The sequence below is a fragment of the Typopeltis vanoorti genome, chromosome 20, assembly GCF_054136105.1.
Source record: "Typopeltis vanoorti isolate ZY-2024b chromosome 20, IOZ_Tvanoo_1.0, whole genome shotgun sequence".
In the NCBI taxonomy this organism is placed as follows: domain Eukaryota; kingdom Metazoa; phylum Arthropoda; class Arachnida; order Uropygi; family Thelyphonidae; genus Typopeltis; species Typopeltis vanoorti.
Window position 1 is genome coordinate 44869398 of NC_143568.1, and position 23464 is coordinate 44892861.

At 37.0% G+C, this 23464-nt stretch overlaps 1 protein-coding gene across 2 annotated transcripts in view; it reads left to right on the forward strand.

The window, feature by feature from the left end:
• Positions 1 to 23464, forward strand: part of LOC150095403 (filamin-A-like) — a 640838-nt gene that overhangs the window by 318920 nt on the left and 298454 nt on the right. For both annotated transcript variants that reach the window (XM_090410722.1, XM_090410723.1), the window contains exon 14: positions 10146 to 10264. In XM_090410722.1, the coding sequence (XP_090266848.1) occupies positions 10146 to 10264 (119 nt within the window). The remainder of the gene's footprint in view (positions 1 to 10145; positions 10265 to 23464) is intronic.

The window sequence follows — 23464 nt, forward strand, 5'->3', positions numbered from 1 at the left end:
AATAGGCATAATATGCTGGCCTCATATCTTTAGTTCCATAAGCCATAATTCTAAATAGCCCAATAGTTTGATCTAGTGAAAGTTGACTGCATTAATATATTAGCACAGGTTTTGAATCAGGATGGTTTATTTACTGACCAGGAGGGGGGAAAAAAGCAAGACTTGTGCAGCAAACTGAAATGAAGTAGTATTCAGCAGATCATTATGAGAGAATGTAATTTGGGGGATATTAACTTTTGATTTAAAGAAGTAATAATTTAAGAAAAAAATGTTTAAAATTCCTATTTAATGATCCATGTAATGGTGGAAGGTTAGACTACTTCTTCTTCATGTAGCTTCCTCAGTGAGTCTTGGTTAGACTACTACTACATGTAGCTTCCTCAGTGAGAGGGTGCAGCACCATGTCTTTCCAGTTCTCTGTGTTGGTGGCTTTCCTTTTTGTTTCTGCATAGCCATGTGATCCTGTCCATATCTTATATCTTCAAGCCATGTCCTTTGTTTTTTTCCTCTTGATCCTTTTCCCATAATTTTTCCTTCTAAAACTGTTAGTATCCTCTGTCCTGCTGAACCTCTGTACATGTCCTGCCAATCTCATCTTTCTCTGGATCATTTCCTGTAATAAAGATCTCTGTGTTCTCATTCTCTGTAGGACATCTGTATTTGTCCCATGTTCTGTCCATGGGATTTTCAGAGCTCTCCTATAGCACCACATTTCAAAGGCCATTATCTGTTGCCTTACTCTCTTCTTGAATATCCAGGTCTTGCTTCCATATGTGAAAATTGACCACACTAATGTTCTTATCATTCTTTTCTTTGTCTCAAGACTCACAGAACTTCTGAGCAGATCTTTATTTTTCCAGAATGCATCTTTAGCTATGACTGTTCTTATTTTTATTTCTGTCTTGCTTTCCATCTGCAGTAAAGTAGGTGCCTAAATAGTTGTATTCTGTTGTATGTTAAATTTTCATATTGTTTATGAATATTTCTGGCTGGGATCTGCTTTCTTTTGAGATTTTCATAAATTTTTTTTTTTTGCATTAATATCTAATCCAAATTCTTTACCTTCTTCAATTAGTAGCTGCAGTAATTTGATTAATTTGTTTCTGTTTTCTGCTATTAGAACGGTATCATCAGAATATCTGAGATTGTTGTATTTTATACCATTGATACTAATTCATGTCTTTGGTTTTTCAATCTTTTTCATCACTATCTCACTATAGATATTAAATAGATTTGGTGAAAGGATACAACCTTGTCTAACTCCTCTTTTTATTTTCACTTCAGAAGTCTCATAGTTAAACAGCTGCATTTTCTGTTTGGTGTAAATCATTTTTATAATCTTAAGTACATGATCTTCTATGTCTAATTTATCTAATATGTTGAACATTTTATTATGTTTTATCTGGTCAAAAACCTTCTAAAAGTCTATGAAGCATATGTAAATGTTCTTATTTCTTTCAAGTGATCTTTCTATTAGTATTTTTAGTTCCAGGATAGCATTAATGGTTCCCAATCCTCTTCTGAAGCCTTTGTTGTTCACTCAATTCACTGCTTATGGCTCTTTCAATTTGTTTGTTAATGATGGTTAAAATAATTTTAGATGCATGGGATATTAGGCTCATAGTTTTGTAATCCTCACAATTTTGTGCATTATGTTTCTTTGGAATTGGTATGCAGATAGATGTTGTAAAAACTTCAGGCAATTGTATTGTTTTATAGATGTCCTGAATGGATTCCACTAAATAGTTATTATTGCCAGTCAAAGCTTTCAGCAGCTTAGCAGGAATATTATCACACCCAGGGGATTTATTATTAGGAATATTCTTAATTACATGTTCTACCTCCTTTCTTGTAGATAGAGTGGTATCTGTTGTTACGTTTAACTTAAGGTATCGTGAGTCATCTAACATGTTACCATTATTATCATCATAGAGATCTGATAAGTACTCCACCCATCTTCCATTTATCTTTTCCTTATCAATGAGTATGTTTCCGTCTTTGTCCTTGATGTTATTAGACTGTGTACATTTTGTTTTTCATTAAGTTCTTTCACTTTCAGGAATGCTTCTCTGGTTTTGTTCTTATTTTGTAATTCTTCTATCTCAGTGCACTGCCTATTTATCCAGTTTTCTTTGTCTTTTACATAACTGTTTGATTCTTTTATCCAAAGTTTTATATCTTAACCTTTCTTCTTCATTTGCTCCTCTTTTCCATGTTCTTCTTTCATCAATAAGGTTGATTACTTCTTGAGTTATCCATGGTTTTTTCTTTCTTGTTTATTGATGTGGTTTTTAGCAGATGTATTGATAGCTGTTTGTAGTCTATTCCACTGAGAGGGTTAATTTTCATTTTGCAACTGTGCAGACAGCAGTTTTGAAATATTTTCATTAAATTTTGATTTTATTATCGGATTTTGTACCATTTTCAGATCCCATTTTAGGAGTTGACTTCTTTTAAATTTTATTATTTTCAGGCGAATATTCATCTTCATTAAGACCAGTCTATGGTCAGATCCACAGTCAGCACTTAGCATCACCTTTGAGTTCTGTACTCCATTGAAGTAACGTTTACTGACTACAATATAGTCTAATTGATTTTTGTATCTTCCATCTGGACTTTCCCATGTGTATCGTGCTGTTGGTTTTTGCTCAACTCAAAATAAGTGTTAGTTATGATGAGACTGTGCTTGTTACAGAAATCAATCAGCTTTTGTCCTCTCTCATTCCGAATTCCTAGTTCAAATGGACCCACATGTGTAAATGTTCTCTCTGATCCAACTTTTGCGTTCCAGTAACCCATAGCACAAATAACTCGATCTTTCTTGTCCCCGACTTCCTTTATACACCATTCTATTTCATACGTGATATCTATTTCTAGTTCCTCATTCTGTTCTGTAGGAGCATATATTTGAATGATCAGCATATCTCTAGGTTTAGATTTCACTAGAATTGCCAACTCTATCTGCTTTTTTGATTATATGGATAATGTTTTTATTAGTTTTCTTCTCTACAATAAATGCTACAATAAATGATTTATCCAAGTGTAAGCAAACAATGTTTGCACCTGAAGTATCTTCAGGACTGGGGTAAATCATGGCAAAGGTGGACTAAGTTCTCATCACTTTCTTTAGTATCCCATAATGCAAAGCACATCTTCCCATAATGTTATTCATTATGGGAAGGATCACTACCAGGACTGGTTTCGACCTTTATTGCTTCAAACTTGATATCACCTCTGGGTCTGGCTCCCACTGAAGAGACCTCAATAAAGGTCGAAACCAGTCTGGGTAGTGACCCTTCTCATAATGCATAGCATTATACATGTTCACAAGGAGATGTGCTTTACATAATGTGATACTAAGGAAAGTAATGAGAACTTAGTCCACCTTTGCCACGAGTTGCCCCAGTCCTGAAGATACTTCAGGCACAAACTTTGTTTGCTTACACTTGGATAAAGGATTAAACTAAATATGTAATTTATAGAATGTTAAACGTAGTAGTCATAACATCAGATGTGATCATAAGAGGACAAACAGTCACAGCAACAGTGTGAGTGAATGAATTTGCTCCTGGAGGTAGAACTATAACGGCATTGATAAATGCACATCCATTTATTCAACATGAGCTAAATAGAATGATATTCATATTGCCTTGTAAAGGTTAGAATAAGAGATAGTTCCAGTAGATAACAAAATAATAATAATAATATTATTATTTATTTAGGTCTCCAAGGAGTCAAAAGACTCATCGTGGGAGGTCCTTCCTAGGAAACACAAAGTATATTATACCACTCCTTAAACTCATTAACCGTTCTCGCTCTCACCATTCTATCAGGCAATGCATTCCACAATTCAACCACCCTCCATGCAAAGAAAGCACTCCTCACCCTCTTGCTCGCAGTTTCCTTTCGTAACTTCCAGGGATGGTCCCTTGTCATCACTCCTTCCTGCTGTCCAACCAAGAAAGAACTCCCCCAGTGTCAACTCTGTAACCACCTCTCAACAGTTTAAAAGTCTCAATCATATCACCTCTCCTTCTTCCCACCAAACTCTGCAGTCCACATTTCTTCAGCTGATCCTCATAACTAACATTGTACAGTCCCGAAACTGTCTTTGTTATCTGCCTTTGTACCCTTTCCACAGATTAATTTATCCCCTCCAAATCCTGGGGACCAAATCTGAGAACAATAGGCTAAGTGTGGTCTGATCAGGGTCTTATACAACGGAATGATAACTCTTTTATCTCTGCAGGTCAGCATCCTTCTCATTATTGCAGTAATCCTTTGTGTTACCTTCACCCTTAGCAATATGTCCCCTGAATTTCAGGTTTCTATCAATCATCAAGCGAAGATCTCTTGTCTCCCCTACTTCCTCCAGCATATCTCCTTCAATAGAGTATGCAGCATCCCATCGATGTGTCCTAAACCTCAAGACATTGCATTTTGCTGCATTAAACAGATACCGCTATTCATTTGCCCATCTGTCTAGCTTATTCAAATCCTCCTGCATGACTACCACATCTGCACTATTACTAATAACCCTTTCCAGCTTCACATCATCTGCAAACAACTGAACATCCCCCTGCAATCCACTGACAATGTCATTGATATAAAGGTTAAACAATATAGGTCCCAGTACTGAGCCCTGTCGGATCCCACTTGTAACCCTCTGCCTCCTTGAAACTGCTCCACCATACACAACTCTATGATACCTATCGGACAGCCAATCCTGAATCCAGTTGACCAACCTGACATCCAAACCCATGTGCTGCAACTTAAATATCTGCTTATCATGTGGCACCTGTCAAATGCCTTCGCTAAATCCAAGAGAATGGCATATACGCCTTTCTCTCGTCTACTGCTCTTGTAACTTTATTATAAAAGGCTAGCATATTACTAAAACAAGAATGCCCCCCCTCACAAATCCATGATATCTCTCATAGATAACATTACCCTCATCTGCCCAATGTTGTACGCATTCCGTAACTAATTTCTCCAAGATCTTAACACTACTGATGACACACAAACTGACCTATAATTAGACACTTCCAGTCTACTACCGTCCTCATGCAATGTCACTATCTTGCCTTCCTTACATTCCCTGAGCACCTTTCCTGTAGCCAGACTTTCATTGAAAAGCCAGGTCAAAGTAACTGTCAGTTCCTTAGCACATTCTCCCAAAACTCTTGGTGAATTACCATCCAGTCCCACAGCTTTACTGACATCCAGAGTACTCAGTATTTGGAACACATTCTCCTCTAAACCTCGAACCTGCCCTATCCCTCTAGTATTAAAATTTACTCCTCTAGGATGAAATACACCAATAAAGTGTTCATTGAACAATCCCACTATGTCCTCTGCATCAGTCACTCTGTTCCCATTTTTATCCCAGTGTTATTCTTCCACAATCATTTCTCCTTCTACTGGCCACATATCTAAAAATTCCCTAGGATTTTCTTTGGATCTTAGGGCCAATCACTTCTCATATTCCAGTTTCACCTTCCTTACCATACTAGTCACTCTCCTGGCCTGTGTCTTATATTCTTCATGCATCTGCTCTTCATCTGTCACCTTATATCTCTTCCATAGCCTTGTTTTCACATGATGCTCCTGTTTAATATATTCTTTGTCATCCACTTTACACCAAATTGTGTCCTCTTCTTCACTTGTGGAATGCAGCTTACTATTACTTAAATAAAGAGCCAATAGGCTTTGTTTCGGCAATGTAACATTATTTAAATTAAGGGGATATTAAATCCCACATTGTTTTCAAAACTGAATAAGAAACTCAAAGATCGGAATCAGAGTTTCATGCCGAATATAGTAAACTATAACAGTATCGGTAGATATTAGCATTAGCTAAAGCACGTAGTACAAACTAGGGCAACTCGTAGCAAAGGTAGGTGAAGCTGTGATCACTATTCTTAATATTTCCCATAATGTAAAACACATCTCCTAGGAGATGTATGATGTTATACATTATGGTGGAAGGTCACTACCCAGACCGGTTTCAACCTTTATTGAGGTCTCATCAGTGAGTAGGTAGAGCAAATTAATACTGAGGGTATAGCGAAAAGAACTTGTATACTTTGCTATATGAGTTGTCAAAAAGGTGCACCCATTAAATTACTTAAATAAAGAGCTAATAGGCTTCACTTCGGCGATGTAACATTAGTAACAATAGTATCCGCCCATACTTTTATAGTTTACTATATTCGGCATGAAACTCTTTGATTCCGATCTTTGAGTATCTTATTCGGTTTGAAAACAATGTGGGATTTAATATCCCCTTAATTTAAATAACAGCTTACTATTGCTGCTAACAAATATTCCTTCACAATTTCCCAAGCACTAATGATATCTTGGCCTTCCAATTCCTCCATCCATGAAACTTTCCCAAGTTGATGTCTAAGACTATTGTAATCACCTGCCTTATAATTCCACATATATTCCCATCTCTTTGATACTCCTGCATGTCTATTCATCTTCTAAGCCAAAACCACATGGTCACTCTCTCCAACTGGTGGAAGAGATGTCATCTCGCTTATTATCAGCTCTTCTGATGCTATGACCAAATCCAAAACTCTTGAACCTCTTGTTCCCTCTATTACATGTTGCCTAAGATATTTGTCCCTCAAGAATTCTAGAAATTCCATTCCCTTATTGCTACATGCATCTTCCTCTCCCCAATTTATACTGCTGTAGTTAAAATCTTCCATAACAATCATTCTTCTTGTACTTGCCAGGCTCAACTGTCTGAACATCTCCCAGTCTCCACCCTCTGTGCTCCTTGGTTTGTAGCAACACCCTACTAAATATCCCATCTTGCCTATCTCTACCTCACACCATATGCTTTCAAAATCATTAGTGTCAGTGCCTTCTAAAGCCTTCACTCTTAGAGGACGTAAGTCCTCACTTATCATAAGCAGTACTCCACCACCATGCTTTCTCTTTCTATCCTGCTGAAAAATGCTGTACCCTGCTACTTCTATTCCTGTTATTATATCCTCTTCTGTCAACCATGTTTCAGTGATCCCAATAATCTTTGGCCAGGCTGATGCTATCAGTGCCACCAATTCCTCTCCTTTATTCCGGATACTCCTGGCATTAGTATAAAGCAGGGGTCGGCAACCTTTTCAGACTTGCAGGCCACATTCAACTTTTATTTTTAATAATTGGATTGCAAGCGTTTAATTAAGCGAAAATAGTAAGTGAAAAAAATATTTGAGTTATCAACTTTTATATGAAAAATTATTATCACGTAAAAACAATGTAATATATATTATGCATCACAATGTGTGTCTCCCTTCTTTTTTGGCAAGCATTGATAAAATTTTTGGATATTTTCTAACAGAAATGCATTCTTTAATGTTTGCCAAAATCTCGGTTGTCGTCGGATGGAGTCGCCTTTGTTATCTCCACTCACGATGACTCGCACCAAATTGCACGACGATATCATGAAGTATAGGTATAAAATTATTTTTAATTTATTATTCATATTATAAAATATATTATTTAAATAATTCAACATACGAGACACATGCCATGTAAGTATGGTCAACCGTTTATGGGCCGCAGTTGCCAACCCCTGGTATAAAGCATAAAAATGCCACTATTTCTATATGTAATTTCTATACACATTATCCCTTCTAAACTCCATTGGGCTCAACGCTACCTGATGTTGTCCCCCTTCTCCAAAGTATCCTTTCCCACAAGAGGCCACCCCTGCTACCCCTATCCACCTTGGGCATTCTAGTTTCCCTGCTTTGACACACTGACTCATTCAGAGACAATCTCTCCAGATGCCTACGTCCTTCCTCATTCAAATGCAGGTGGTCTCGCGCATGCAATTCCTCTCTCTCCTCAAACTCTGTCCAAGCATCCACGTTCCAATCCTCTCTTCTGACACATTCTAGCTATTATGTTATTCAATATGACAGCTCTTCTGCTCAGCTCGTCACAGTCATACCTAGGAAACACGCACACTATCTTTCCTCTCTGCGTCTTCTTTCGTATTACCTCAAGCAAGAATCTCGTATCTCTCGCTGCCCAATTTACATTACCTCTCAAGTCATTTGTTCCTACCATCACAATCATCTCGTCCACCCTTTCACCCCTCTTAATTGCCATAGCCACACTTTCTATTGTTCCTCCAGGCAAATACTCCTCACGCATCCTATCTTGCACACCATGGATCATTGAGTCACCATACATTACACTTCTTACCATTCCCTCTCTCTCCTACTGTTTCCATTCTCTCCTCTTCTATCATTACCATAACTCTCTCTCATTCCCTCTCCTCTACTTATCCTATTCATACTATTCTCTCCTTTTCCATCATGCCCATACCACTCTCTCATTCCCTCTCTTCTACTGTTCCCATTCTCTCCTCTTCTATCATTCCCAAACCCCTCTCTCATTCCCTACCATCACATTAAAACACAATATGAATATAATCAAACAGCTAAATCTTATCTTGCTTAAAAATGAGTTCAGTAAACAAGATAAGATTTAGCTGTTGTTTGAGCTTGGTATCCAGTCTGGCATGGATACTGGAAAATCATGTTAATAGCACTACTTTTCTTACTGGAAATTTAAAATAGTTTAGGAATTCATAGTTTAGAAAATCAGTATGAATTTCCTACTTCTCAATTTAGAATTGCCATTGAGAATGTGTGTAGGTGCGCATTCGCACACACAAAGTAGAGTGCAGTAAGCTTATTAGAAAGAGAGAAAAAATTAAATTAAGCTAGTAGGAATTTTTTTTTTGGGGGGGGATAACAATGCTGATGAGTTTTAAGGCATGTGACTAGTAAAAGAAAAACGAGTTCACTAAAATTCTTGTAAAATGATAATGATGGGAAGTTCTGTTACTAATAATATAGTAATATAGAACAATTAATTTTGATAGAATTTCTGGGCTAGCTGAGTGCAATATGAGTGAAGAAATAGATCAGAAACTATATAATTTAAGAAAGTGTGTATAAAATATTGTCTTTTTGGTAGAAATAACACTGTGAGATAGAGGATGAAATGTCACCATGTGTGACATTTCATCCTCTATCATCTTTCATCCTGGAAGAGTTTCAGAATATTAAAAGAAAGAAAACATACTTTGACATAATGGTATACAGTTGTGTATATTATTGTGCCAGGTAAATATACTACAGTTAACTACTAAGAGGTCTCAGCCATGTTTCATTTGGGTCATGGGATCATTATTACCATTATACAGGTATTTCCATGGAATCACAACTCATTGTGGGAGACCCACACTAACCTTTATACACACACACACACACACACACACACAGTACCTGTCATCTCTCCTTAAACTCATTCATTATCATGGCACTCGCATCTATTATTATTATTCGTGACACCTCCAAGGAGTCCGAAGACAAATCTCCATCTTCACCAATACTGAACCTCTACTACCAATCAGCGCCATCTACCACCCACCACCACAACAAGTATCTTTTGTCTGTAAATTGCGTGTGTTCTGAAGGGCCGATTTTTCTGTATGTGGGATGAAAAACTAGAGTTTCCGGGAGAAAAAACCCTGCTACCTCCGTATGAGATCGGTCAACTCATCTTCAATTGAAAAAGTCCATATAAAGATTCCTTCCGTCACTACAGGAATCAAACTCAGGCCTTTTCCAATCAAAGGGCGTAATGTACCGTTGTTCTTCCAATTGCCCTATGGAGGCTACTTCTAGCAATCCATTCCATTCCCCCTCCCCAACAAACCATCTAATTTGCCCATTCTTAACTACACTCTTGCACAACTTTTAGGGGTCATCCTGGGTTCTCTCCTTGTTGTATATATATAAAATAGTCTCATCCACAAGCGGTTGAAAACTCATAGAAAGACTTAAGGTTAAATGAGCTCAGCAGTCCTGTTTTAAACACCAAATATAATCAATGTTTAAGCCAATTCAGACTCCACCAATAGGTTAGTTAGTTTTATTACACTAGGTGATGAAAATTTTATGAATAAATGGAAGAGCACATTTTTGTTTTTTGATGTTAACTTGATTCAGTAATGCCTAGACTTAAGAAGGATGGTGATTATTACAAAATTGTATGTATTTTAGTAATGCATGAGTGTTTTAATTCCTGAAGTGACCAATAAATTCTGAAAATAGGTGATGTCCAAGTAAAGATAATAGATGAAAAAGGTGCATTAGTTCCAGTACGTGTTCAAGATAATGAAGATGGTACATATGCTGTTGACTATGTTGCTCTTTCTGCTGGGACCCATAAGGTACTTTTTTTTTTATGTTTTTTCAAATCATTAAGAAAAATAAAGGCTGTGTAATCATTATTTATGGGCAATTTTTGAAGCCTGTGGAGAGATTATTTTTAATTATTTGTATGTAATAATGCTCAATATTTTTGCTAGCAAATGAACATTCATCATTTAATTCTTTTTCAGTAGGAAGTTTACAATGATTCTAGCTTACAGCTCGGTGATTCTTACTTGTTTTTATTGTAGTACATCCCATTTTGTTATGAAAAAAAAAATGGAGACTATTACTACAATCTTGACATGATGGTGGTGACAGTAGTTCTTGACATGATGTTTAGGGCCTCCTTCGGGATACTGTATGGGTGGCAGCATAGTTTTGTGAAGGGTAGATCATTCCTCAGTATCTTGCTCACGTTTAATAATACAGTGATGGCTGAACTGGATAAGGGTAATGGGTTTACAGTGATACTGCTGGACTTTGCTAAGACTTTTGACAGGATACCACAAGGAATTCTAATCAGTAAACTGCAGCCTATTAGGGATGGATATATAAGGTTGGTGAGATGGATAGGAGGGTGGTTGATGGAGGGATATCAGAGAGTAGTTTATTCAGGAATAGAGTCCAAAAGAAGCCCGTGACTAGTGATGTGCTGTAGGTGGACCACTGCTATTTAATTTGTTCATTAATGATATTGGAAAGGATCTTCGAGGAACTGTTCATTTATTTGCTGATGATGCAAAGTTGGGTAGAGCAATAGTGAACACACATGATGTCAGAATTTTGCAGGATGATTTGGATAGATTGGTAGAATAGGCTAAGGAGAATGGATGTCAGTTGAATGTAGCAAAGTGTAAGGTTATGCATTTTGGGGTAAAAAGTTTAGCAGCAGTATACCCCATTGGTGGAACTGTACTCCAGGAAATTGACAAAGCCAGAGATTTGGGAGTGTTGGTAGATAGGGAGTTGAAGTTTAGGGGGCACATAGCAAAAGTGGCTAAATCAGCTCATCAGATCACTTGGTTACTGAAGAATACTTTGACGAGCAGAGACAAGCAGATTATTGTTCCTCTTTATCAAGCCTTGATAAGAGCCATCTTGACTACTGTGCCCAGATTTGGGCACCAGGGTTTCTTTTTGATGGAGAGGAGGTAGAGAGGATCCAGAGGTGAGTGACCGCGATGATAGCTGGTCTGTGGAATAAACCTTACGAGAATAGGTTGAAGATCTGTTGATTACAGAAATTGGTTGATAGGTGAAAAAGGGGTGATATGATTGAGACATTCAAATTACTGAGGGGGTTATACAAGATTAATTCAGAGGAAATTTTTCAGAATAGGTCTGGTGTTAGGAGAATTAGGGCCATCCATGGAAACTGAGCAAGCATGTAGTTAGCAAGGGTGTTAGAACTAGTTTTTTACTTGGAGAGTGGTGAATGAGTGGAATAAGCTGCTAGAGTGTTGTGGGTGCCATGACTGTGAATGAGTTCAAAGCAAAGTATGATAGATACTGTGCGAATGCTGAATAGTTCTTGATATGATGTTTAGGGCCTCCCTTGATGAGTCTGAGAACTCCTTGGAGTTGCCCGTAATAATAATCTTTCATTTAATAACTTGAAGATAAAGTAATTACCTATTATAAAGCATCACGATCATCTGCAGTAAATGCATTATTACTGTATATGCATCTCCACAGAGCTAATGGGTCCATAAACTCATTTAGTGACCATGTCCTCCTTCATGCTGAGCTGGATATCTGTCCTGTTATCTGCTTAATATCCATTCGTTTTCACATACTCCAATTTCTGTAATATCCTTATATATTTTATTCTGTCAAATGCTTTTGATGTCTAGCAATATCCTGTCTAGATATTAGAGAAATATTAATTAATTCTCCTTCTCTATCTCAACTGCCACTGTATTATCATTGTGAATAAATTACTACAATAAGATACTGTTTTTCTCTTTCCCTATGCAATATTCCTATCTGCCTATTCCTAATTTCAAGCATTAACCAACTTCTCTAGTGCCTTAACCATCAATTCAGAGGCACTGATCAGTCCACAATTTGCTACTTCAATATTTTTTGATACTTTATGTAACTGAACTATCTTGCTGTCTTTCCACTTTCTTGGGATCCTGCTGTTACCAAGACTTAAAACTTGTAAACAAGGCATCACTAAGGTTTAAGGTTCAAACTAGATAACTAGGAGTAGAGTGTACCTTTTCTCAGCCTATAAGCAATGCAGAGAATTGACTGGGCTTCTGACCCAGCATCTAATCATTACATTCCCATGGGTGTTACTTTGATAGCAAAAGAGTTATTCAACCTTGGAACTGAATAAGCCAGGGAAGCAGGTAGAAAAGTGAAAAGTCAGCTATTAAAATAACCTTAACAGGATTAATGATAGTTAGATATATACCATGATTGTATAAAACATAAATTGAAAAGGAGGAATTAAAGAAATGCCATTTAGACATATTTAATATTACTGAGACTAAGATGACAGTCTTATTAGATTCTTCTAAATAATTTGATATATTTAAATGTCAATGATCAGAAAAAGAAAGAAAAAATTATACCCTACACTAAATATGAACAGGAGATGCTTTCAATTAAAATTTGAGCAAATTTAAAATTGACAAGTTGTACATCGAGACTGATTTGTGCCACAGGTCCCTCTGAAGGTTTGCATAAAGAAGTACAGGAATTTTTAGAGTGAGAGAGCAGCTGGTATTAAAAAAAAAAATGAAACCTCATTCTGCTGGAAACCTAAGCAGAGTAGAAAATAAATTTCAGATATATGGAAATGTTTTGGGAAAATTTGAAGAAAATAATAATAATGCCAAGTATTTGTTGGATTTCTTCTCAGAACATAAAGTAATCATACTAACATTTTAATATAAAAATATGCACAAAATTCACATGCAGAGAATACATACAAGTCTTATAATAGCAATTAATGTGTTTTCTGAAATGTGTAAGAAAACCTTGCACCTTAATATTTGTTTAGTCCCTCCATATGCATATTATTCTGTGGTTCTCACTGGATAGATTTAATTTAGATATTTATATTTTGTAATCCGACATAAATTTATCAGGCCATTCCAATTTTTGTTTCATTTGTACTGCTTGAAGGGATACAAAGGAGCAAAACATGTTTCAATTATATACCACAGTAATTTTGCTCAAGCTGGATGGAATTTATTGGATGGAACTTCTGTTGGTTCATTTTAATTTCACTTTGAATTTTTCTTTTTTTGCTAAATGATATAAAATTTTTATAACATTTTTGCATTAGCTGAATAGATTTAACGAAATTTTGTATTTGGATTCTTTATAAGAATTTGTTCAATCCTTACAAATTTGATTTCAATTGGGCAATTTTATAAACTAAAAATAAAAAAATGAAACACTTAAATATAGTATCTGGATTTATTATTATTATTATTCAGGCCTCCATGGAGTCAAATGACTCATCGTGGGAGGACCTTCCTAAGAAACAGTCTATCAAGACTCATCAAGGGGAGCCCCCCCCCCCCCCCCCCCTAAGAAACACAAAGTCTATCATACCACTCCTTGAACTCATTGACCGTTCTCACTCTCACCACTCCATCAGGCAATGCATTCCATGGTTCAACCACCCTCCATGCAAAGAAACCACTCCTCACCCTCTTGTTCACAGTTTCCTTTTGTAACTTCCAGGGATGGCCTCTTTTCATCACTCCTTCCCACTGTTCAACCATGCAAAACATTCCCCAGTGTCAACCACCTCTCAACAGTTTAAAAGTCTCAATCATATCACCTCTCCTTCTTCTATCCACCAAACTCTGCAGTCCACATTCCCTCAGCCGATCCTCATAACTATCATTGTACAGTCCTGAAACCATCTTTGTTATCTGCCTTTGTACCCTTTCCACAGTTAAATTATCCCCTTCAAATCCTGGGGACCAAATCTGAGAACAATAGTCTATGTGTGGTCTGATCAGGGTCTTATACAATGGAATGATAACTGTTTTATCTCTGTAGGTCAGTGTCCTTCTCATTATTGCAGCAATCCTCTGTGTTACCTTCACCACCTTTGCAATATGTCCCCTAAATTTCAGTTTTCTATCAATCATCAATCCCAGATCTCTTGTCTCCCCTGCTTCCTCCAGTATAACTCCTCCCATAGAGTATGCAGTGTACCATCGATGTTTCCCAAACCTCAAGACCTTACATTTTGCTGCATTAAACAGACACCGCTATTCATTTGCCCATCTATCTAGTTTATTCAAATCCTCTTGCAGGGCTACCACATCTGCACTATTACTAATAATCCTTCCCAGCTTTGCATCATCTGCAAACAACTGAATATCCCCCTGCAATCCACTGACAATGTCATTGCTATAAAGGTTAAACAATATAGGTCCCAGTACTGAGCCCTGTGGGACCCCACTTGTAACCCTCTGCTTCCTTGAAACTGCCCCACCATACACAACTCTCTGATACCTATCGGACAGACAATCCTGAATCCAGTTGACCAATCTGACATCCACACCCATGTGCTGCAACTTAAATATCAGCTTATCATGTGGCACCATGTCAAATGCCTTTGCTAAGTCTAAGAAAATGGCAGTATATGCCTTTCCCTCATCTAATGCTCTTGTTACTTTATCATAAAAGGTTATCATATTGCTAAAAGAAGGGCGCCCCTTCACAAATCCATGTTAATTCTCACAGATAACATTACTCTCATTTGCCCAATGCTGTATACGGTCCTTCACTACTTTCTCCAAGATCTTACTAACTACTGATGACACACAAACTGGTCTATAATTATACACTTCCAGTCTGCTACCACCCTTATGCAATGGCACTATCTTACCTTCCTTTCATTCCATGGGCACTTTTCCAGTAGCGAGACTTTCATTGAAAAGCCAGGTCAAAGGCACTGTCAGTTCCCTAGCACATTCTCTCAAAACTCGTGGTGAAATACCATCCAGTCCCACAGCTTTACTGACATCCAGAGTACTCAGTATTTGAAACACACCTCCTCCTCCTATACCTCTTAACCTTGAACCTTCCCTATCCCTCTAGCATTAAAACTGACTCCTCCAGGATGAAATACTCCAATAGTGTTCATTGAACAATTCTACTATGTCCTCTGCATCAGTCACTCTTTTCCCATTTTTATCCCAGAATATCATTTTTCCACAGTCATTTCTACTCCTACTGGCCACATATCTAAAAAAAATTCCCTAGGATTTTCTTTGGATCTTAGGGCTAATCTCCTCTCATATTCCAGTTTCGTCTTCCTTGCCATAATAGTCACTCTTTTGGCCTGTGTCTTATACTCATCATGCATCTTCTCTTCTCCTGTCTCCTTATATCTCTTCCACAGCCTCTTTTTCGCATGCAATTTCTGTTTAATATTGTTTGTCATCCACTTTACTCCAAATTGTGTCCTCTTGTTCACTTGTAGTATAAAACTTACCATTGCTGCTAACAAATATTCTTTCATAATTTCCAATGCACTAATGATATCCCGGCCTTCCAATTCCTCCTTCCATGAAACTTCTCCAAGTTGACGTCTTAGACTATTATAATCACCTGCCTTATAATTCCACATAAGTTCCCGCCTCTTTGATACTCCTGCATGTCTATTCATTTTCCAAGTCAAAACCATATGGTCACTCTCTCCAACTGGTGGGAGAGATGTAATCTCAGTTATTATCAACTCTTCCGATGCATAACGAAATCCAAAACTCTTGAACCTCTTGTTCCCTCTATTACATGTTGCCTAAGACATTTGTCCCTCAAGAATTCTAGAAATTTCATTCCCTTATTGCTACATGCATCTTCCTCTCCCCAGTTTATACTACTGTAGTTAAAATCTCCTATAAAAATCATTCTTCTTGCACTTGCCAAACTCAACTGTCTAAACATTTCCTGGTCCCCGCCCTCTGTACTCCTGTGTCTGTAGCAACACCCCCACTAAATATCCTGTCTTGCCCACCTCTACCTCACACCATATGCTTTCAAAATCATTAGTGTCACTGCCTTCCAAAGTCTCCACTCTTAGAGGACATAGGTCGTCACTTATCATAAACAGTACTCCACCACCACGCTTTCCCTTCCTTTCCTGCCGAAAAGTGCTGCACCCAGCGACTTCTATTGCTGTTATTATATCCTCTTCTGTCAACCACGTCTCAGTGATCCCAATAATCTTTGGCCCGGCTGATGCTATCTGCCCCACCAATTCCTCTCCCTGATTCCGGATACTCCTGGCATTAGTATATAGCATATAAATGCTGTTGTTTCTATACCCAGCATTATCCCCTCTAGACTCCACTGAGCTCAGTGTTACCTGATGTCGTCCCCCTTCTCCCAAGTACCCATTCCCACAAGAGGCCACCCCTGCTACCATCCTCCCTAAGACACACTGACTTTTTCAGGACAGCAATCTCTCCAGATGTCTATGTCCTTCCTCATTCAAATGTAAGTGGTCTCTTGCATACAATTCCTCTCTGTCCTCAAATGCACTCCAAGCATCCACATATTCCAGTCCTCTCTTATCACACATTCTAGCTATTATGTCATTCAATATTACCGCTCTTCTGCTCAGTTCGTCATTATCATACCTAGGCAACACACACACACACACACACACACACACACACACACACACACACACACACACACACACACACACACACACACTGTCTTTCCTCTCTGTGTCTTCTTTCGTACCACCTCAAGCAAGAATCTCATATCTCTCACTGCCCTATTTACACCACCACTCAAGTCATTTGTTCCTGCCATCACAATCATCTCATCCACCCTTTCACCTCTCTTAACTGCCAAAGCCACCCTTTCTATTGTTCCTCCTGGCAAACACTCCTCACGCATCCTATCTTGAACACTACGGATCATTGAGTCCCCATACATCATACCTCTTACCATTCTCTCTCTCCTATTGTTTCCATTTTCTCCTCTTCTTTCATTCCCATACCTCTCTCTCATTCCCTCTCTCCTACTGTTTTCATTTTCTCCTCTTCTAGCACTCCCATACCTCTCTCTCATTCCATTCTCTCCTCTTCTAGCACTGCCATATCTCTCTCTCATTCCGTCTCTCCTACTGTTTCCATTTTCTCCTCCTCTGCCACTCCCATACCCCCTCTCTCATTCCATTCTCTCTTCTTCTAGCACTGCCATACCTCTCTCTCATTCCGTCTCTCCTACTGTTTCCATTCTCTCCTCTTTTATCATTCACAAATTTCTCTCCTCTCCTATCATTCCCAAAACTCTCTCTCTTCTCTACTGTGATTTGCCTTGCATTTATCTCTTCCATTCTTCTAATCTCATCTTTACTTATTGTACTTCTCCCAAGACATTCCACCTCCTCTTTCAGCTCCTCTATCTCCCTCTGCAGGTCAATCACTCTAAATCGAAATTCACTCTCCCAAACAAAACCATCTAAACTTTCAGTCACTCGCGCCTTCTACACTACCAACTATTATTTTCTCATTCACATTTTTTTCTTCATTCTCTCCTATCACACTACTCGTCTTCCTGTATTCATTTCCCATTCCTGGAGAAACAAGGTCAGTTATTGAGATCTGCTGCATTTATTTCCTCCCACTGCCTGCACTTTAAACACACACGCACCCTATCTTCTCTCACAAGCCAGACATCCAATTCCCGAGACGCATACATGCCGCAAATACTGCATGCCACAAACTCCCTTATTATATTGCTTAAAATAGAGTGCCCAAATGGCGGAGGACTTGGCGACACGCCATTTGTGACCGCAGCTGAATCCACCATAATTCGTTACTGCCGAGGGATTACTAGCGTAATCGTTAATTATTCAAAATCAAAAATAAATAAACACTAAATAAGTAAACAATTACAAGCAAAACAAAACATTTAAGTATGCTAAATAAAATGAAATAAAACTAAATACAGTAATGAAAATTTAGCTTCGTCTTGTCTTCCACCGTTATGCATCTGCCCTGTCTTCTCGGTAAACAAAATACACAATATCGCGACAGCACTAACTTCAAAAAACAACCACTGTAGTACACTCATATTCCAAAGAAACAATTTAGCACTCAAAAACGTAAAAAAAAACGGACTATTCGATAATTAAAAACTCTCTTTTTTCAGCACAGCTAAAATTCACCGCCATGTGCTACGGCGACACTAGCGCCACTATTTAAGTTTTATAGATCCTAAAAAATCATGTGATGAGAGAAGCTGTTCAAAATGCTACAGTTAATGTGATGTAAACAGGACATTATATTGAGCAATATATAGTCTATATTTGAGTTAGAAATGAGCAGTTTGAATTAAAGAGGTACAGGAAGATGGTTTGATATTAAATTAACTGTCACAACAAGGGTGCACGTTATCTCCACTGTTAACTGTATATGTCACATTATGAAGGAAATTGCAACCTGATATCAAAATTGGAGAATCGCAGCTCGTTATTTTATACAGATGATATTATACTCTTAAATAAATCCATTACATGTCTAGTAAATCAGTTAAAACACGTGAAGCACATTCAAGATTCCTTCACAATTCTGTTCCAAACTTATAATTTTTTTTCTCCTCGTTTTTCTGTCTATCCATGGTACCGATGTATTTATAGGTTGAACAACCTTTCGCAAACATATTATTTAACATATTAAAAGAAAGACAAATACCAAATAATATCCTAAAAGCTATCACAAGTATATATGAAAATAATTAAATACAAATAAGATTAAATCACGTGCTATCATATATGAGAGAGATAACCAAAGGGTCCAACAGGGATGTCCCCTCTCAGCAACTCTTTTTAATATTTACTTAAATGAAATAATAATAAAATGGAATAAAAATTTACATCAAGGTATTAAACTTTCTCCTACAGTGAACTTAAACACTCTCCTTTTTGCCGACGACCAAATAATAATTACAAATTCTGAAGATAACTTACAGAAAGCTATTTTAGATCTAAATGGGATAGCCAAAGATTATGGTATGATAATATTAATGGAAAAATCAAAAACTATGGCCTTTAAAGGACAGGATCCAGCAAGAACTAAAATAGTAATAGATAACAAGATCTTAGAACAGGTGAATTCATTTAACTACCTAGGATGTATGATCACATATGAAAAAGATATAAATGTAAAAATTGCAAAATATTTAAAAATAACAGGTGTAATTAACTCTATATTTAAACCAAACCTAGTTTAAAAACAAACCAGACTGAAAGTATACAATACATTAGCCCTACCAGTCTTAATGTATGGAAGCAAAATCTGGATAATAAAACCAAAAGACAAACAAAGATTAATAACAGCAGAAATGAAGTTTATGAGAAAAACTGCAAAGTATACCCTATTTGATCACAAAAGAAACAAAGAAATTATGAAACAATTAAACCAAGAACCAGTAATAGAAAAAATTAAAAAATATAAACATAAAGGGATGGAATACGTTCAAAGAATGAAAACAGAAAGATTACCAAAACAAGCCTCAAAGTACAAGCCATTAGAAAAAAGAAAACCAGGACGTCCTCTTAAACGATTTAATGATGACTTCTAAGGCCAGAACAGGCCACGTAAGGCCTTAATCCTTGATACGCATGATGATGATAATAACCTTTCGCATAATAAGATTACCATAAAATTTTTTTTTCATCTTTACTTATCAAATCTGATCTGATTTTCCCTTTCAGTCGCTTCCAACTGTAAGTGACTTTGTAGGCATTGTCCACAAAGTATTCCTGGTGAGATTTTTACAGTGTAGTTCACCATTGATTTCCCTAACCCCCCCCCTAATTTTATCCGGGCTCAGGACCATCATATGGCTGGGACGTATTCATGACTGTAATCGATGTGAGTTCACGGGGCCGGTTTGCCTGTTCTTGGGGATGAAAAACCAGAGTTTCCGGGTGAAAAAACCCTTATCTTTGCATGAGACCGGCTAACTCACCTTCAGTTGAAAGAGACCAGATAAAGGTTCCTCACATCACTGACGGGAATCGAACCCAGGTCTTTCTCACCAAAGGGCTTAGTCTATACTGACTGAGCTACGGAGGCGCCTTACTTATCAGAAGAGAAATTATATTAATCCATAGACAAAACCACTGTTTCTTTTCTCTCATTTATGGAATTGTGAGAGTTTCTGAAATGACTTATATACAGGCATACTCTGGCCATACAGCATGTTGGATTCCAGACCATTGTCATTATAATGAATTGCTGCCCTTTTCACTTGTAGATGTATGTAATGGTTTAATAATGCTTTTAAGCAGTTATATATGTGCATAAATGATTGCTTAAAATAAATATACAAACAAAATTTAGAATAATTTTTGCAAATGAAAAAAAGGTATTCTGAATTGCTTAGCATACCAACCAGTTTGGTTATCAGTCTACATTATTAAAAGTTTTTTCCCATTTTAGCAATGAGATTGTCACATTTTCAGATAACTATAATATTACCTAGTGTATCACTTTTCACTTTATTTTTGTTTTCAATAAATTGGCACTACAACAGTAGTGCTGTAAGGTAAATGTAGCCTGCAATCCATCTCAGAGTTCGATACACCATCATCACTAAATTTAATCATTTTAATCTTAATATCTAGTTTAGTAGGTTTGTGTCTTCTTCTTTTCACTGGAAGCAACAGCACCCTTGCTTTGAATTTTGTCTTCCATTATTAACAGCGATAAAATAATAGTTATAAACAGTTTATAGTTCACAGTGAAATACTAACACTTAGATGTAGTGAGAAATGACATTGTAAACAAACAGTTCGTGAAAACTGTGTTGGTTGATTCACAGGAGCATCATGACTCTAAAACCATTGTATGAGTGAATGCAGCATCTTATAAATGGACATTGATCAAAATCTAAAAGCATCATATGAGTGAGTACTAATATGATGCTCTTCAATTTTAACTAATGCTCCTTTATATGACACTGTGTTCACTCATATAATGCTTTTCGATTTTGATCAATGTCCATTTATAAGATGCTGCATTCAGCATCTTATAAATGGACATTGATCAAGCAAAGCATTGTAAAGTGGGGTATTACAGTATTGTTGGCCATATGAAATGGTATTGAATTAGTAGCTGTTTACATGCAAACATGGAAGATATCTAAAAAATGGAAGATGAAGCAGACTTATTGACATCAGTGAAGGTGTTCTTCCAGATTGTTTAAAATAAGATAGGTCACAAGTGCAAGGGATCTGATATAGTGGAAAATTAAGTGAAAGAGGCTTGTCTTTTGGTGAAGAGAGAAAGGTGGAGATTTTTCTAACAGGACAAATGCTACAATATGTTGAGAGGCTCTAAAATTTTTGCAGTATGGAATACGAGGGTGGTCTGAAAAGTTCTCAGCTTTGACCATAGATAGGAACGCTATCGGCAAGATTTTTTTTCTCTAAGTTAGTACAGCTGTCATAAGCATCCATGTGAAATTGCAAGTCATTCCATCAATTAGTTTGTTTTATACAGCTGTCTGAAGCAAACATGTTGTCTGTATCCCTTGAAATGGATAAAATTGAGTATCGTATGGTTATAACATTCTTTGTAAAAGAAGATTTAATGGCAAAAGAAATTCATCGAAGTTTATAAAAGTTTATGGGCACCCTTCTCCTTTGTTTTTGACAATTAAGAAATGGGCTGCCGAGTTTAAATGTGGCTGTACCAGCCTTGAAGATGAACCATGTGAAGGATGTCGATGTCCAAAAAGTGTAACGACACTAGAAATTGTTGATCAAGTGCACGATATGGTATTGGATGACCGGCAAGTCAAAGTGCATGAAAGTGCTGAGACCATAGGCATTTCAAAAGAACGTGTAGAATATATTTTGCATGAAGAATTGCAAATGAAAAAGCTTTGCGCAAGAAGGGTGCCACACAGCAGATCAAAAACGCACTCTCATGAAAATCTCTATACAGTGCTTGGAGTGTTTTAACAAGAATAAAATTTTGTGTGTCGATTTATTACTATGGATGAGATGGATTTACCAGTAAACACCAGAATCCAAACAGCAGTCAAAACAGTGGACATAAGCCAGTTGTACAATGCCAGAGAAGACAAAGTTCGGTTCCATCAGCAGGAAAGGTCATGGCATCGGTGTTTTGGGATGCTAATTTTGTTTTTTAATTATCTTGAAAAGGGTAAAACAATAACCGGGGAATATTATTCTGATCTTTCAACCAGACTAGACGAAAAAAATTCATGAGAAAAGACCCAGTTTGCAGAAGAAAAAAATTATCTTTCATCAGGACAATGCACCTGCCCACAAAGATGTTTTGGCAATGGGAAAATTAAGGGATCTGCACTATGAATTGTTGGAAAATCCACCATATTCTGCAGATTTGGCTCCCTCTGAATTCTATCTCTTCCTAAACTAAAACTCTTCCTCGCTGGTCAGCGTTTTTCTTCGAATCAAGAGGTGATTGCATATGTAGAGAGGTATTTTGCGGATCTTGTTGAGAACCACTACAGGGACGGGATAATGGTGCTGGAGCATCGCTGGAATAAATGTATTAGTCTTAAGGGAGATTATGTTGAAAAATAAAAATAATTTTGAAATTATAAATTCGTTTTTTTACTGTTAGGCCGAGAACTTTTCAGACCACCCTCATATCTGAACTTGACAAATCTTGAAGATCTGTCCGTCATAAGGAACATGAACTTATCAAGTATCTCGAGCCCAACATATCTAAGACATCTACAGTACAAATTACAATTGTATTGTTGATACCTGAAAACACATAGGCAAAAATTCTATGGTTAAAATTATTTTATTTAACATAAGTTACCAATTTGAAGACAGAAAAGCTCATTCATGGAATAAACAAGGCAATGAAATAAATAGTTTTTCCAAAAAAAAAAAAACTTTTTTTACTGAAAATTTCTTATTTTGGAAGTAACAAAAATGAAAAGTTGTTGAACCACAAAGAAAAGATTTTTGAAAAAAAAAAAAAGGTTGTGAGAATGTGGAATAAGTTTCTGAGAGAGAGAGAGTAAATGAATTTAAGAGGATTGTGATAAAACAGGAATGCCTTTGACTAAATGGATATCTGGCAGTGGTGCTGATAAAAGCATCTCTATAGTTCATTTGGAAGAACAATGGTGGCACTATTTGATTGGAAAAGACCCAAGTTTGATTCTTGTTGTCATGAGAGGAATTTTTTTATATTGGCTTTTTCAAT